Genomic DNA, 13,787 nt, shown 5'->3' on the forward strand with positions numbered 1-13,787 from the left:
AAGTATTTGATTCCTTTACAACACCAATCTGAAAAGTTTATCATATTATTGTTTTGTAATATGTCAGGGTTGTTCCAGATAGGTGTACGTCTGCATGGGATTAATGAAGACTCCGTCAATTTTAGAAACTCCCACCATGCTGTCATAGAAGAGCTGATGTTGATGCTTTTAAAACATTCATGTCGTTGGATGTTTGAGCTGATAAATGGTAGGTCTGAAATCTCTAGATTATTGCAAAGTGCTTGTTCTTCATCTAGCCAAGGTTCATCTAAGAGGGTATGTTTTGGCCATCCTGAGATAAACTGAAGCCTGTTGGCTAAGAAGTAGTGCTGAAAGTTAGGTAGTTCTAGTCCTCCTTTATCCTTGGTCTTTTGTAGTGTTTTTAAGCTTATACGTGGGGGTTTATCTTTCCAAAGGAATTTGGACATGTATGAATCTAGGGATCTGAACCAATCTTGTGGTGGTTTAGTTGGGATCATTGAGAATAAATAATTTATTTTTGGTAAGACCATCATTTTTATAGCGGCAACCCTTCCCATGAGTGATATGGGTAGAGATTTCCATCTAGCCAGATCACCTTCTACCTTCTTTAAAAGTGGGATATGGTTTAATTTAGTTAGATCTGCAAGCTTGGGAGAAACATTAATACCTAAATATTTTATATTTCCAAATTGCAGTGGTGTAGAAGAAGAATTATGGAAGGAGCAATTCATCGGAAGGACTGTAGATTCAATCACACCAGAGATATTGGTTTGTGAATTTTGGAGAAAAAGTAACACATCATCCGCATAAAGGCTGACTTTATGTTCCACGTTCTTGTATTTTATGCCCTTAATTACTGTATTCTGTCTAATTGCTGCTGCTAGTGGTTCAATAAAAATTGTAAACAGTGAAGGGGAGAGTGGGCATTCCTGCCTGGTGCCCCTCAGGAGACAGAAGCTGGAGGATGTTTGGTCATTTGTTTTGACACAAGCTGTTGGGGAATTGTATAATATTTTTAACCAGTTAATGAAAGAGGATCCAAAACCAAATTTGTGTAAAGTTGCAAATAGAAATTTCCAGTTAACTCTGTCAAATGCTTTCTCTGCATCTAAAGAAAATATTGTAGTTTCGATGTTTTTACTGTATGAGTAGTCTATCAAATTAAGTAATCTACCTGTATTTGTTGATGAGTGCCTACCTTTTATGAAACCAGTTTGGCCAGGATGAAGTAAGAGGGGGGTTATTTTCTCTAGTCTCTTTGAGAGAGCTTTGCAGATTATTTTAAGGTCTACATGTATAAGGGATATTGGACGATAGCTTGAGGGATATACAGGGTCTTTGCCTGGTTTTAGCAGGAGATTAATGTTTGCAGAATTCATATTTGATGGAAGTCTGCCCTTTTCTTTGATTTCCAACAACGTTCTGCAAAAAAAATGGTGCTAGAATCGACCAGAATTCTTTGTAGAATTCTGCAGGAAAGCCGTCTGGACCTGGAGCCTTATTATTGGGCATACTTATCAGGGCTTCCTGGAGTTCACCTGGTGTCAGTGGCGAATCCAGTGAGTGTCTAATAATTTTGGAGGAGTTATGTTGTCCAAAAACTGATCAATTTTGTTTTTAGATGGGTTTATTTGAGCCAGACCAGCTACTAGGTGGCATAGGGGGCTGCCCTGCCGCCTCCCCCAGTTGTGCAGAGATAAATCGAGGCGCTCAAGCTGCCTGGGCGATGGCAGCAGATCCATCCTGTGGTCTCCATGGGCAGCCCGCAATGAACAGTTCCAGGATCTCCTGCTCCATGATGCGAGCCTCCCCTTGAGCGGACCTAGGTTACAGCCACAGCCTCGCTGAGTTGACTAGCGTAGGGGAAAGGCTAGTCCTTCGGCCCCATCCGACCCTCCCAGAACCGCCAGCGATAGTCCTGTGGTACAAGGCCCTGTTGGACATCTGCAAAGCTGCTGCTCACACGCGGGCAGGCTGAGAGCCACTGCATGGGCTTTGCTTGACAGCAGCGGGAGCAGAATCAGCACTTACTCCTCCTCCAACCAATGGTACACAACCGCCATGGCCCGCAAGACCTCCAGGAAGGCGGGGGGGTGTGGTCGTCTCCCTCCCCCATACAGTAGAGGGACACTGGCGGGGCCCAGCCCAAGCTACCAGACTTCCCAAAAGCCCCATCCAGTGCTCAGATTGGTCCTGCAGTTGTTCCAGCTGGTGGCTAAACACCACCTCCTGCTCCTACTGCCTACCCACCAGCTCACCCACCATCCAGGCCAGCGCCTCCACTGGCTGGGCCGGTCTTGGTTCTGCCAGTGGAGGCGCTGGGTTTTGGCACCACTGTGGAAATGATGTACCCGCCAACAGCGTTTGCAGTTGCACACGTTTTTATTTGCACTGTTTTTAACTGGACAACTTTTCATCTGCCCTGCTTGTAGCCCTAGGTCCCACCTCAGGTCCCAGCACATCTTTTATCGAGGAGGCATGACTAGATGATGGAGCTCAAGTTTGAGTCAGCCTCACACCTGAGGCTGACTCCGCACCCTGAACCCTCTGCTCCACCCCTCCCCTGCAGCTGAGCCACAAACCACACCCTGCCACATGACTCAACAGCATTTTGAGAATGTCTGTGTGTCTGTCTGACTGTATGTCCACAGTGAAGCCATCTGAGCCACAGTGCTGGATGGAGGGCAAATTCTTGGAAGGCAGTGATGTTAAGATGAGCTGCAAGTCCGCTGATGGCTCTGATCCTATCCATTACAAATGGGAAAAAGTACTGGACGAAGGCAAATATGTAGACAAGCTGCCTCCACTGACACTGATAGGTAAGTCTGTCAGATGTACCTAGGGCTTTTTAAAACAAAAATTTAAACCTTGAAACGAAGCAAAAAAGAACAAAACACACACATCATTGTGATGTGGTAGGGCATCATAATGAAAACATAAAAAGTGTGTTGTACAGCTCTCTCCATGCCTATACCTCGATCTGGTCAACTTTGACCTTTGTTTATCCAACCTCGGTACTCACGTCCCCCAAGGTCAAGTGTATTGTTCTGGAATTTGAAGATGATCTATAAAAAATTGCAGGTAATATAAACTGTTTAATGATTTTCACATTTGGTGTTACTGACCTTCAACCAATTTTCAAAAAAAATCCACCATGATGCCAAATCTGAAAAATGCTAAACTGTGGACACTAGATGCTGTGCATGCTAACATAAAGACAAACAAACAGAACAGATTACATACTCGTTTTACTGCATAGTCATGTTTCAGCTCTTAAATAAATGAAGACTTCTGACTAATCTAAGTTATTCTGTTCTCCTTTTATCTTTTTCAAGTACATTTAGCTTGCATAAAGAATCTGTCAAAAGTATTTACTTTTTAAAAACAGCAAAGATTTGTACAAAGGCCATGGCTATTTCTTTATGTTAACTCATCTTTAGGTACATTTATTTCAATAGAAATCAACTCTTTTTCAAACAACACCATAAAACAGTAGTGCACTCTTAGATGCTGTCTTGTCATTCTTGGTACATCAGATTTCAAAACCCCAGAGATTGTGGCACTGAGGAATTTGACCAAGGACGATGCCGGACTCTACAAATGCACAGCCAGCAATGATGTGGGAGAAGAGAGCTGCACAGTGGAAGTCAAGATACACTGTGAGTGAAGAACTTTTTTTGAACACTGAATAAGTTAACAATTGCTGCTTTTGATTTGCAGAATAAAATCCCCTCTTCATGTCATTGTAGAGCTCATCTGCAAATTATTTTCATACACACTGCCTGAAGTGCTATAGTGAAACTGTAGGTGAACGTGACATTCTTTTAAATTGCAGATCACAACATCTCTCAAAATTTGTGGTCTGTCTGTGCTTCTCAACCTTAAGTTCACTGCTTCTTAAGTGGAATCTCAGTTATTTTCCTAAAATCATTGATCATTTTTCTTTTAGCAAAAATGTGGATGAAATTTGTTGAAGTGGATGGGAAGACAGTCTTTTCTCTATAGTTCAAAATAATACATTGCATTGTAAACTCACACTTGAAGGGGCTTTCTACACTCATTATTGATCAGATCCATCAATTAACACTAGACTCCATATATGATAGTGTTTTTTTGTTGATTCTGAGTGGAAAGGTGGTGCATTGGTTCACCCTATCACCTTGCATTAGTGGTTTAAATTTAGATTGGCTGGAGCTTTGGTGTGACAAAGCCTCCCTCAAACTTTAATGTAATGCAAATGGACTTATTCTTATACAGTGCTTTTCTATGCTCTTTCTATGTAAATGCTTTCTATCTAAATCCTACTTCGGAGAGCAACATCGGGTTAGTATCTTGCCCAAGGACATTTGGCATGCAGACTGGAGCAGACAGGGATCAAAACACAACTGAAGACAATGAGGGAATAACTATGGGCAGAAACATCATGAGATATTGTGTGTAGGTATTTGAGTTAAAAAATGAATTTCATCCATTATGAATATGAATATTGTGAGAAAACCTGGAACAACTTAAGTGCTTGTCAGTACTTTCCCGGATCTGCTGTACCAATCCATTCTTTTCCTCATACCACTAGCAATGCAGCTCTTTTGATTTGAACATAATAAAAACCCTCAGTGGCCACATGGGAAATGTTCTGGCACAGGACATAAACTACTCTCCCAGTCCTCCCTCTGACATTGAGTCAGCACTGTCATCTGTGGGACATATTTGTCCTACGTATATTACACGCTTGACAGTGGCTTGTGCAGTAGCCTGGAGTTGGTCTCCAGCAGTGTTGTTCAAATTACTTGAATAAAGTAATTAGTTACTTAGTCACTTTTTAAAGAGTCAAACTCAAAGTAATGTCAGTATTTCCCAACATTAAATGCTGCATGGTGCTGCTCTATCCCGCGCCCCATGTTTTCTATTCTTGATCTACACATGTGTCTGTTGGTGCCATGGATGTTGGAAAGTAACAGTAATCTAATTACCTTTTTGCAATAGCAATCCCTTACATTAAAAAGTAATTGGATTATGTGTTACTGCCCATCTCTGGTCTCCAGTATTGTCTTCCAGTGCACTGAGTTCCTAAGGAACATTACTAGTGTACTTTAAGCCTTGTATAGTGCCAAGCATTCCTATACCTGTGAGATCTGATTGAAATGACCTCCTCAACATGTCTTGAAGTTCCCCTGAGGCCTGGTAATGAACTAATCATTTGATTCAGGAGTGTTGATCCAGGGTGAGATCTAAAACCTGCAGGACACCGTCCCTCGAGGCCTGGATTTGGACACCCCGATCTAAAGGATAAAGATCACTCTTTCAAGGATGTCAGTGTTCACATTTTAGACAGACAAGACAGATAGTTTGACAGAGAAGTGAAAGAGGCCTTCTATGTCCACTGTGAACAGCCATCTTTCAACAGAGGAGGTGGCTTATCACACCAACTGCTTGCCACCTACAATGCAGTTTTGAGATCCCTTTCCCAAGGTGCCTCAAGCCCTACTTACATCTTGCGTCAGTTGATCTCAATGGGTCACATGATATAGGGTGAGGGAAGGTTTGTTCTGCTGATGAACTCTGCTGTTAATGACTTACAGCTTTTTTAACATCTTGGCTCATGTGACAAGGCACATCATCAATAGTGGTTCAACGACCTTCTTAATGGACAACCCCCACTAGGGTTTAAATATCTGAGACTTTCCACCATTTGGTTTTAGAACTGAAGAAGCTTTCAGATGAGAGGTGACGTGTCTTCAAGAAACTTTAAAAAGTCCAGGTTCGTTCTTTTCCAAGCTCATCAGACAATATAGGAGAAATCTGCTCTCTCTTTCTAGTCGCTGTCAGTACTCCTGCTGCAGCATTTTGGATCAAGTGACGGCTTTTCAGTCAGTTTTTAGAACAACCTGATAATAATGAACTAAAGTAATCCAGTCTAGAAGATTAACTGGATGAACAGGATTTTTAGCATCATTTTAAGACTGGATTTTTCTAATTTTAGATATTGTGCAAATGGAAGAGAGCATATCTGTTTAATATTTTTTAAGCCTTTGTGTTTTATGCTTGAATCATTCAAGTATACAAATACTTACAAAATACACACGGGATTCTTTTGATAATGCCGAGAGCACGAACTCAGGCGGTTCAACGTTCCAGCGGTGAGCTGCTCTGTGCCACTGCCTTAAATAGCAGCTGGGGAAATCAGCCAGATCAGCAGCAGGTGGAGACAATCACACAGGTGCGTGGGCCAAGAGCGAGAGCCCATAACGAGCTCCACCCAGGCAGAGAGGAGGAGGAGAGACAAAGAAAACAAAAACAAAAAAGAACAACAACAACAAAACCTGTAGCCAGTGTGAGCCAGCCAGAGAGACACGGGGACCGTGACAGAACCAGTGCCAGCCAAACAATTTATCAAAGAACCCATTTTAAATGGAATCTTTAGACACCTTGTTACTAGCAGCCTGGTGCAAAACACACCTTGAATCAACAACAAGGTGATTTAAAAAGACAGCCAAAAATCTGTTACAGCTCAATATGGTGTGCTGTGTGTCTTTAAAATAATTTGAGGGAAACTGGACAAGTGGAAGACAAAAGAGGTGGCAGGCCTTTAACAAACTACAAACTTTCCAATTGGTAGACAATGCACTCTTCCTCCTGAGCCACAACCACCTCTTAGAATAAGTATTTGCATTTATATTTGCACATACTTCAGTAAATCACTGAACATATGTCCAACTTTTCAATAAATAAAAAGTGATGACTCAAGACTTTCTCACAATACTATAGTCGACAACTTGGAACTTCTGGAATAGCATTATTTAAAACTATTTTAAAATGTATTGATTTTCAAGGTTCGATTATTTTATATTATAGCCATAATATATAATAGCTGAAGGGATAAATTGGGGTTTTTTTTAATCTGGCTTTAGCTTTTATAATACTGGGGTGTGTTATATAGGTTTCTGAAAATGATAAAGACGGGGAGACAAGTATTTTACTGAAACTTGCATGCAACTGAAAAATAGCAATGGTGAATTTGATGCATTGGTGGTTGTAGCATAATAGTGTGTCTTACATCAATATTTTTTGTTATTTTTGGTAGATGTGAAGGGAATTGGTGTGGTAGCAGGTGTAGTGGTTGGTGTGTCCTTCGCCATTCTGCTTATCTTACTCATCATCTGGTTGGTATTCTGCAAAAAGGACATGGAAAAAAATGAAGAGGAGGAGACGCCCAATGAAATCAGGTAGACAATGCCTAGAATATTTCTTTGCACATGATAACTACCCATGACAAAAAACTTTTACAGTTTTATTCAATATATTAATATAATTGCTGCATGTTATACAATCATTCATTTCATCGTTTCAGCCATCTCATTACCAGAATCACTGAAATATATGTATAACCTGTATACCTGTAGGACTGCCTTTCTGATCCATCAATGTTTCTGCATGAAATAAAAACTTCAAATAGATGAATCCCAAAATGATAGTTTCAATTTATGGCTGTATTGGTTATAACAGCAGTTGCCTTTTCTCACTTTTTACACAAAGTGATTGTATTAGTTTGAATTGCAATAATTCAGACTGTTGTGGAATTTTTCTATTAATTAACCAGTTACAGAACAAGAAAGTTGAAAGTATTCACTACTGATCAGAAGACTTAGAACACTCTAATCCTTCCAGTTATTTATTGCAATTCAAGTCGTTCAAATCCAATGAATAGCTTGAAATGGTACAAAGGTAAGTGTTGAACTGCCAGAGGTTTAAAAAAAGGTAAGGTTACCCAACACTAAAAAATAATGTACATTTCAGAAAAATTGCCTTTTTCAGGTAACACAACATGGTTTTAACAATTTAAATCTGTTCTGCAACAGTGGAGGTTGATCCAGCCTTGAAAGCTGGTGCTACTAATTCCTACAGGTGTTCCAACTTCTCTGGATTACTTCCAGCTCCCTCTGTCTGCATAAAAGCAGTGTTGGAGCACACTGATGTACCCTCGTGAGCATCACTTGAACAGTACTGTACTGCAGAAAGTAGTGTGTTGTACAGAAATTGTCATGGTGCGGCATGGCACACCATGGAAGGAGTGGGGAAGGAGGACCCAGGCGTGTATAAACAGTGCGTTTATTTACAGTGATGGAAACAATAACAGTAAATCCCCGTGCTCTCCCGTGACTCCCGTGTCGTGTCTTCCCAAAAAGTCCGTGCTCCGTGTTCTCCACTCTCGTGTGTCCACACACACCCCGTGCCTGCTGCCCTCCGATGTTCCACGCTCCTCCTGAGGGGAAAATGACAGAGGCAGCCGTCAAGACACTTAATTCCAGTAGGCATACACTCAGACTTTAACTAAGCAGAAGACTAACGTGGAGTCTCATGGAATGATCCCGCATCGGTGGGAGCTCCAAGACTCTCTTAAGTAGCTCCCCCGACGAGGCCTGATCAGCAGCAGGTGTGTGGCTTCGGGTGTGGCCAGTCCCCTTGCAGGACCACACCCTCCAGGCCTGACGCCGCCTATAAACAGGTGCTCAGCCACACACACACATATATATATACACACACACACAAGCACAGAGAAGGGAAGCAACACCAAAATACATATAATAATAATACTAATAATATAATTCATAACTGCTCAGGGATCCTGGGTCGCTCAGACCCAGGACCCTGACAGAAATGGTGAGAAAAATGGAATTAACAATGGAAGAGAGACAGACCATCATAACATTTATAAATGTAAGTCTGTCCTACAAAGAAACTGCAAAGAAAGTCAAGGTGTCAGTGAGTACAGTTTCCTTCACCATCAAAGACACTCAGAAACACCCCAGTTTCCACAAAACGCAAGATACCACGATAAAACCATTCAGGAGCTGAAATAATCGATTTGTACCTTTGGCTTAATCGTTGCCCAGCATATCTGAAATGTCTCCGCCAAAGAAAGCCTCGAACCTAGGCAAGAATAAGACCATCGACAAATGGTCGAGCATCGAGCTTGATGCTAATGATAGTTGCACCAGCAGGGCTTTGGCTGAGCCTAAAGTTGTCACTCCGGATGACAAGAGTGAAATGTATAAGATATGCCAGGAAACATGTAAGACAATATCTGAATCAATCCTGGAAAAACTTGATGAGCAGTTTGATGCTTTTGAGGCCAAGTTCCAGTTGGTGCTATCCATACAGACTGACTTACAGAACCGCATGGAAGGTCAGGAAATTAGCGGTCAACGCCCCGGGAATAGCGAATGGGAACGCTTGAAGCCAAATGCGAGGACCTGGCAAAGCTTGTAAAGATTCAACCCAAACTGAGACTTAATATAAAAATTGTTGGCATAAAACAGCGCTCAGAAGATAGGGAGTCCGAAAGAGTTTATTTCCAACCTCATCCCCGAATTATTGGGTAAGCAACACTTGCCACATCCACTTAAGGTCGACCACGCTCATCGATCCCTATGGCCTAGGCTGGCAGCGGGACAGAAACCGCATACCACCATCGCCCGAATACATCACTTTCAGATGAAAGAGCTTATTCTATGCCTCGCCAGGATGCAACCGATGGAGTACAAGGGGAATAAAGTTCTGATCTTCCCAGACTGCACCAGCGAAGTAATGAGCTAGCACTGTTCCTTCCGGAATGTGATGCAAGCCCTGAGAGAAGATGGAATTAAATTCCACCTATGGTACCCAAAAAAGCTGTGTGTGCACTAGAAAGATGAGGATATTCCGGAGGTTTTCAATGATCCAGAACAAGCAGAGGTGGCTCGCCAGCGTTAGAACTATAGTGCTACAGAGAAGGAGTAACTTGCGTATCAGCTGTGATTGCATGTCTTCTTTTTTCTTCTTTTTTCTCTCTTTTTGTCTAATAAGGTGAGCGAGCTTTTAGTTTGTGTTGTGCCTCACGCTGTGGACTATCAAACAGACTGCACTGTGTTGCTCCTAATTTCTGACTTTTTAAAAAATGTTTTGTTTTCTTTATCTGTATGCTAACTGTCAATCCACAGTTTGCATACAAACTGGCGCCGATCAGCTTTTCCAGAAAGCACATAGTTCAGTAAGATCATCTGGTAATGTGTCATAGTTATATAATTATATTAGTTAAGTAAGTGCAATAGAATACAAATAGAATACACGCATCTAAGCAACAAAACAAAACAATACCCCAGCGCCTATCACCCGCCCACCCTGCTGCTCCCAAAAATGACATGCATCTATCCCCTAGTAAACCAAACCGAGGCTGCTGGGCAAATTGTGAACCTCACTTAAAGGAATCACAATGCCCGGATGAAACGGATGATAAAGGATTCAGAAAGTTTATTCATGCAGGCCCATATGACAGAGAATGTGCATCTTTTTTGTTTTCATATTTTAATTTATATTTAATTGTGTTGTGGTTTGCAGTGTTTTGTGTTGTTTCACTTTCAATTTGTTTAAAAGGTAAAAGCTGAAAATTTAAATAGATAAAAGTTGAAATGTGAATAGTTGGTTTTTGTATAATATGATTTATTTATTACATTTTATGTGGAATGAATAAATATGAGTATATTTACAAGGCAGGAAGTACCAACGACCAGATTTGGTGTGTGGTAGTAACAGGTAAATGAACGTTTTTTTCTTAAATTATTTGAATGTATCTGAGTGCTTGTGTACAAACACACAAACAATACACATATGCTTTCAATTGTATAATTTAAGTGATCCAGGTAGCTCTGTTTTGGAAGTTCAGTTAACGCTAGAAATGTGTTTTGGAGTTTGTACGTGCTTTGTCTCTTGGGGCCACCGTATATATTTATATATAAACATATATAAATAAAACCACGTTGTTTTTTTTACATTAATAATTCCTTTTGTGCATTTATATATTTATATATTTTTTTATCTTTTATATTTTTGTTAATAATAAATTAATTAAAGCAACAAAACAACCTGAAGAGCGGGTTGGGAGCCGAAAGAGCCGGTTCTCTAAAAAGAGCCGGAAATCCCATCACTAATAACAACGATTCTAATATAATAGTGGCTGGAGACCTTAACTGTTATCTTGACCCCTTCTTAGATACATCATCCACGTGACTAGCACACCATTGTTTTTCTTGTGACATTACCAATAAGTTTGATGTGTCACATGGCCCTCTTCCTATTGAAAAAACAAAAGTTGTATCCAAGATGGCCAACTTCTAAATGGCCACCATGGTCACCACCCATCTTGAGGAGTTTGCCCCCTCACAACCATTCCCATGTTATTACGGTGTATCCATATAAATGGCCCACCCTGTACTTTATGGGAAGCACTGAAGACTGTTTTGAGGGGTGCGATAATTTCTTACACTTCAGCTCTTAAAAGAGAAAGAGAGAAACGTCTGTCGGAAATCAATAGCTTTCCTGTCCTGGAAAGAATGTATCAAACCTCTAAATCGTCTATGGATTATAAAGAGATACTGAAATTAAAAAATTAATATAATGGCATTATGAGTGGCCTAGTCAGCAATTTACTCAGCAATTTACTCTGGATTTTGCGACAAAAGCACTTTGAGTTTGGGGATAAACCTGGTACATTGCTAGCACGACAGCTTTTGTTTTATATTTTTACAAATTTAAAATTAAATTATCCAAAAAAAAAAAAAAAACACGGAGGAGGAAGTGTGATGGTTTGGGGCTTTTTGCTGGATCCAGGGTCGGTGACTTGTACAAAGTGAGAGGCACCCTGAACCAAAACAGCTACCGTAGCACTCTGCAGCTCCATGCAGTAGCCTCTGGTATGGACCTAGCTGATCAGGAGTTCATCCTACAGCAAGATGATGACCCAAAACTTGAAAACATGGAGTGTCCAGCACAGTCTCCAGACTTAAACCCCATCAAGTTGGTTTGAGATGAACTGGACAGAAGAGTGAAAGCAAAGCAGCCTACAAGGTCCACATTTATGGGAACTTCTGCTACAGATATGTGAGAATATTTGATTTCTATTGTAGAAAGAATAACACGAGTGTGTTCAGCTGTTATATCTGCCAAAGGAGGCTACTCTGGTGAGTCAAAGGTTTAGAACAGCGGTACTGGCCCTTGAGTCTTTCGGTACTGGGCGGTGAGATTTGAGGCTTGGGTGTGAAATTTAGGCATTTTTATCGGTTTTTATCATTATTTTTTTTAAAATCATTTTTATCATTAACTTGGTTTTCCTTCGTCCGTCTCCTCCTCCGTCTTTTCCCGTGTGTTATGAATAAATCTTCTTTTTTTGGTACCGGTACTGGTTTTATTTTGGTGAATTTATCCATGACACCTTAAAGTCCGGTCAGTGAAAATGTTGTTGGACATAAACTGGTCCGTGGCGCAAAAAAGGTTGGGGACCGCTGGTTTAGAACACATTTTGGTCTACAAATTGATTCCATGAATTTTTTCTTTTGACTCCAGTTGCTTATTTGTACTATGCTTCATTACAGAGTGCAATGTGACAGTAAACTTCATAATTTTCAATAAAAAACTGGAAAAATTGGGGTGTTTTAAAACTTTTGACTGGTACTTTTCTACTAAAAGTATACTTTCTACTTTACTAAAGCTAAACTTTCATGATCAATTTCAGTTTCGTCCTGCCAGTAAATCATGCAGCTATGTTCTCATTTCAGGGAGGATGCAGAAGCTCCCAAAGCCAAACTAGTGAAGCCCAACTCCCTCTCCTCATCTCGCTCTGGCAGTTCCCATTCGGGCACCTCCTCCACCCAGTCCATGGTGCACAACATGGGACCTAAATGTCAGCGTGCCTTTGTTCCTGCTGTGGCTGCCCTTAACGAGAACTGCCAGGCTTTCCCACAGTCTCCACCTGAATGCCATCAGAAGATTCCCAAGATCCCTGAACATCTATTGCACCCACTTCCATGTCTACCTCTCACTCCAAACCCAGTCACTGCTGTTATGATCAAACCAGCTCAAACCAGGGCCTTCCAAGCCGTGTAGAAGAAAAATCCAGTTCCTCAACTTACTTCATTCACACTGTGACAAAACACTTTCAGCAACTTAACTCTTGAAGAATTTCTGCAATATAAAAAGAGTTTTGTTCTGGTGTCATTTATTTGTACACAGTCACCTCTGTAGGTTTTAGAGAGAGATTGTTAGGTTGTTAAAAGTATATTTCAGTATACTTTTAACAACCTAACAATCTCACATACATCTGTTAACACCTGTAGTTTTACTTTCTGACAAAAGTTTAGGTTTTTATAGATTTGGATATGATGCACAGTCTCAGAGGTACTTATTGAAATTTTTTAATTCAGGTTCATGGACCAGTTCTTACCATTGTTCACTTTTACATGAAAATGCAAAAATACCTGCAACACAGTCTGATTGCAGTTTGTAAAATACTGTTGGCCACAAACTAATTTGTGGCCATGGACGTTAAATATTGTATTTTTTAGTTGGATCAAGCTCCACTGCAGAAAGAACTACGTAGTGGTGCTTGCATAAGTCACAGGACCTAAAAACTTCTGTCTGAGAGTTTTTTTTGTTTGCTTTGTGTGGGACCACCAGGGGACTCCACTCACATCCAGCAATAAGGGAAGAGGGAGGGGTAATGTTTTTGGGTTGTAGGAGGTGTTTTCTGCCTTGTGAGTTCAGTTGTGTGAAGCTGAAATTAAAGTTGGAGTAAAACGTGATGAGGTCTTGTGTCATCCTTACGTACCTCCACATTGGTGACCCCTGAGACAAACATGCTGAGGCCTGAAGAGGAAACCGGCCCTTTCCCAGAAGCATCTGTGGCTGCCAGACTCCCACCTCTGCCTGCACCTGCGTTTGCTTTGGTAGTTAAAGTACAGGACTTTTGGCTTCACGACCCTCCTTCATGGTTCGTG

The 13,787-nt window shown here is 40.9% G+C and overlaps 1 protein-coding gene across 1 annotated transcript in view; it reads left to right on the forward strand.

The window, feature by feature from the left end:
• The window catches only part of LOC102195382 (CXADR-like membrane protein), a 36,881-nt gene extending 23,860 nt beyond the window's left edge, over positions 1–13,021 (forward strand). The window contains exons 3-6 of the mRNA XM_005753815.1: positions 2,634–2,801; positions 3,519–3,641; positions 7,064–7,205; positions 12,570–13,021. Of these exons, the coding sequence (XP_005753872.1) occupies positions 2,634–2,801; positions 3,519–3,641; positions 7,064–7,205; positions 12,570–12,897 (761 nt within the window). The 3' untranslated portion in view covers positions 12,898–13,021. The remainder of the gene's footprint in view (positions 1–2,633; positions 2,802–3,518; positions 3,642–7,063; positions 7,206–12,569) is intronic.
• Positions 13,022–13,787: the final 766 nt, after the last annotated feature.

The sequence above is a fragment of the Pundamilia nyererei genome, unplaced genomic scaffold (assembly GCF_000239375.1).
Source record: "Pundamilia nyererei isolate P.nyererei 1_Seehausen unplaced genomic scaffold, PunNye1.0 scaffold00468, whole genome shotgun sequence".
Classification (NCBI taxonomy): Eukaryota; Metazoa; Chordata; class Actinopteri; order Cichliformes; family Cichlidae; genus Pundamilia; species Pundamilia nyererei.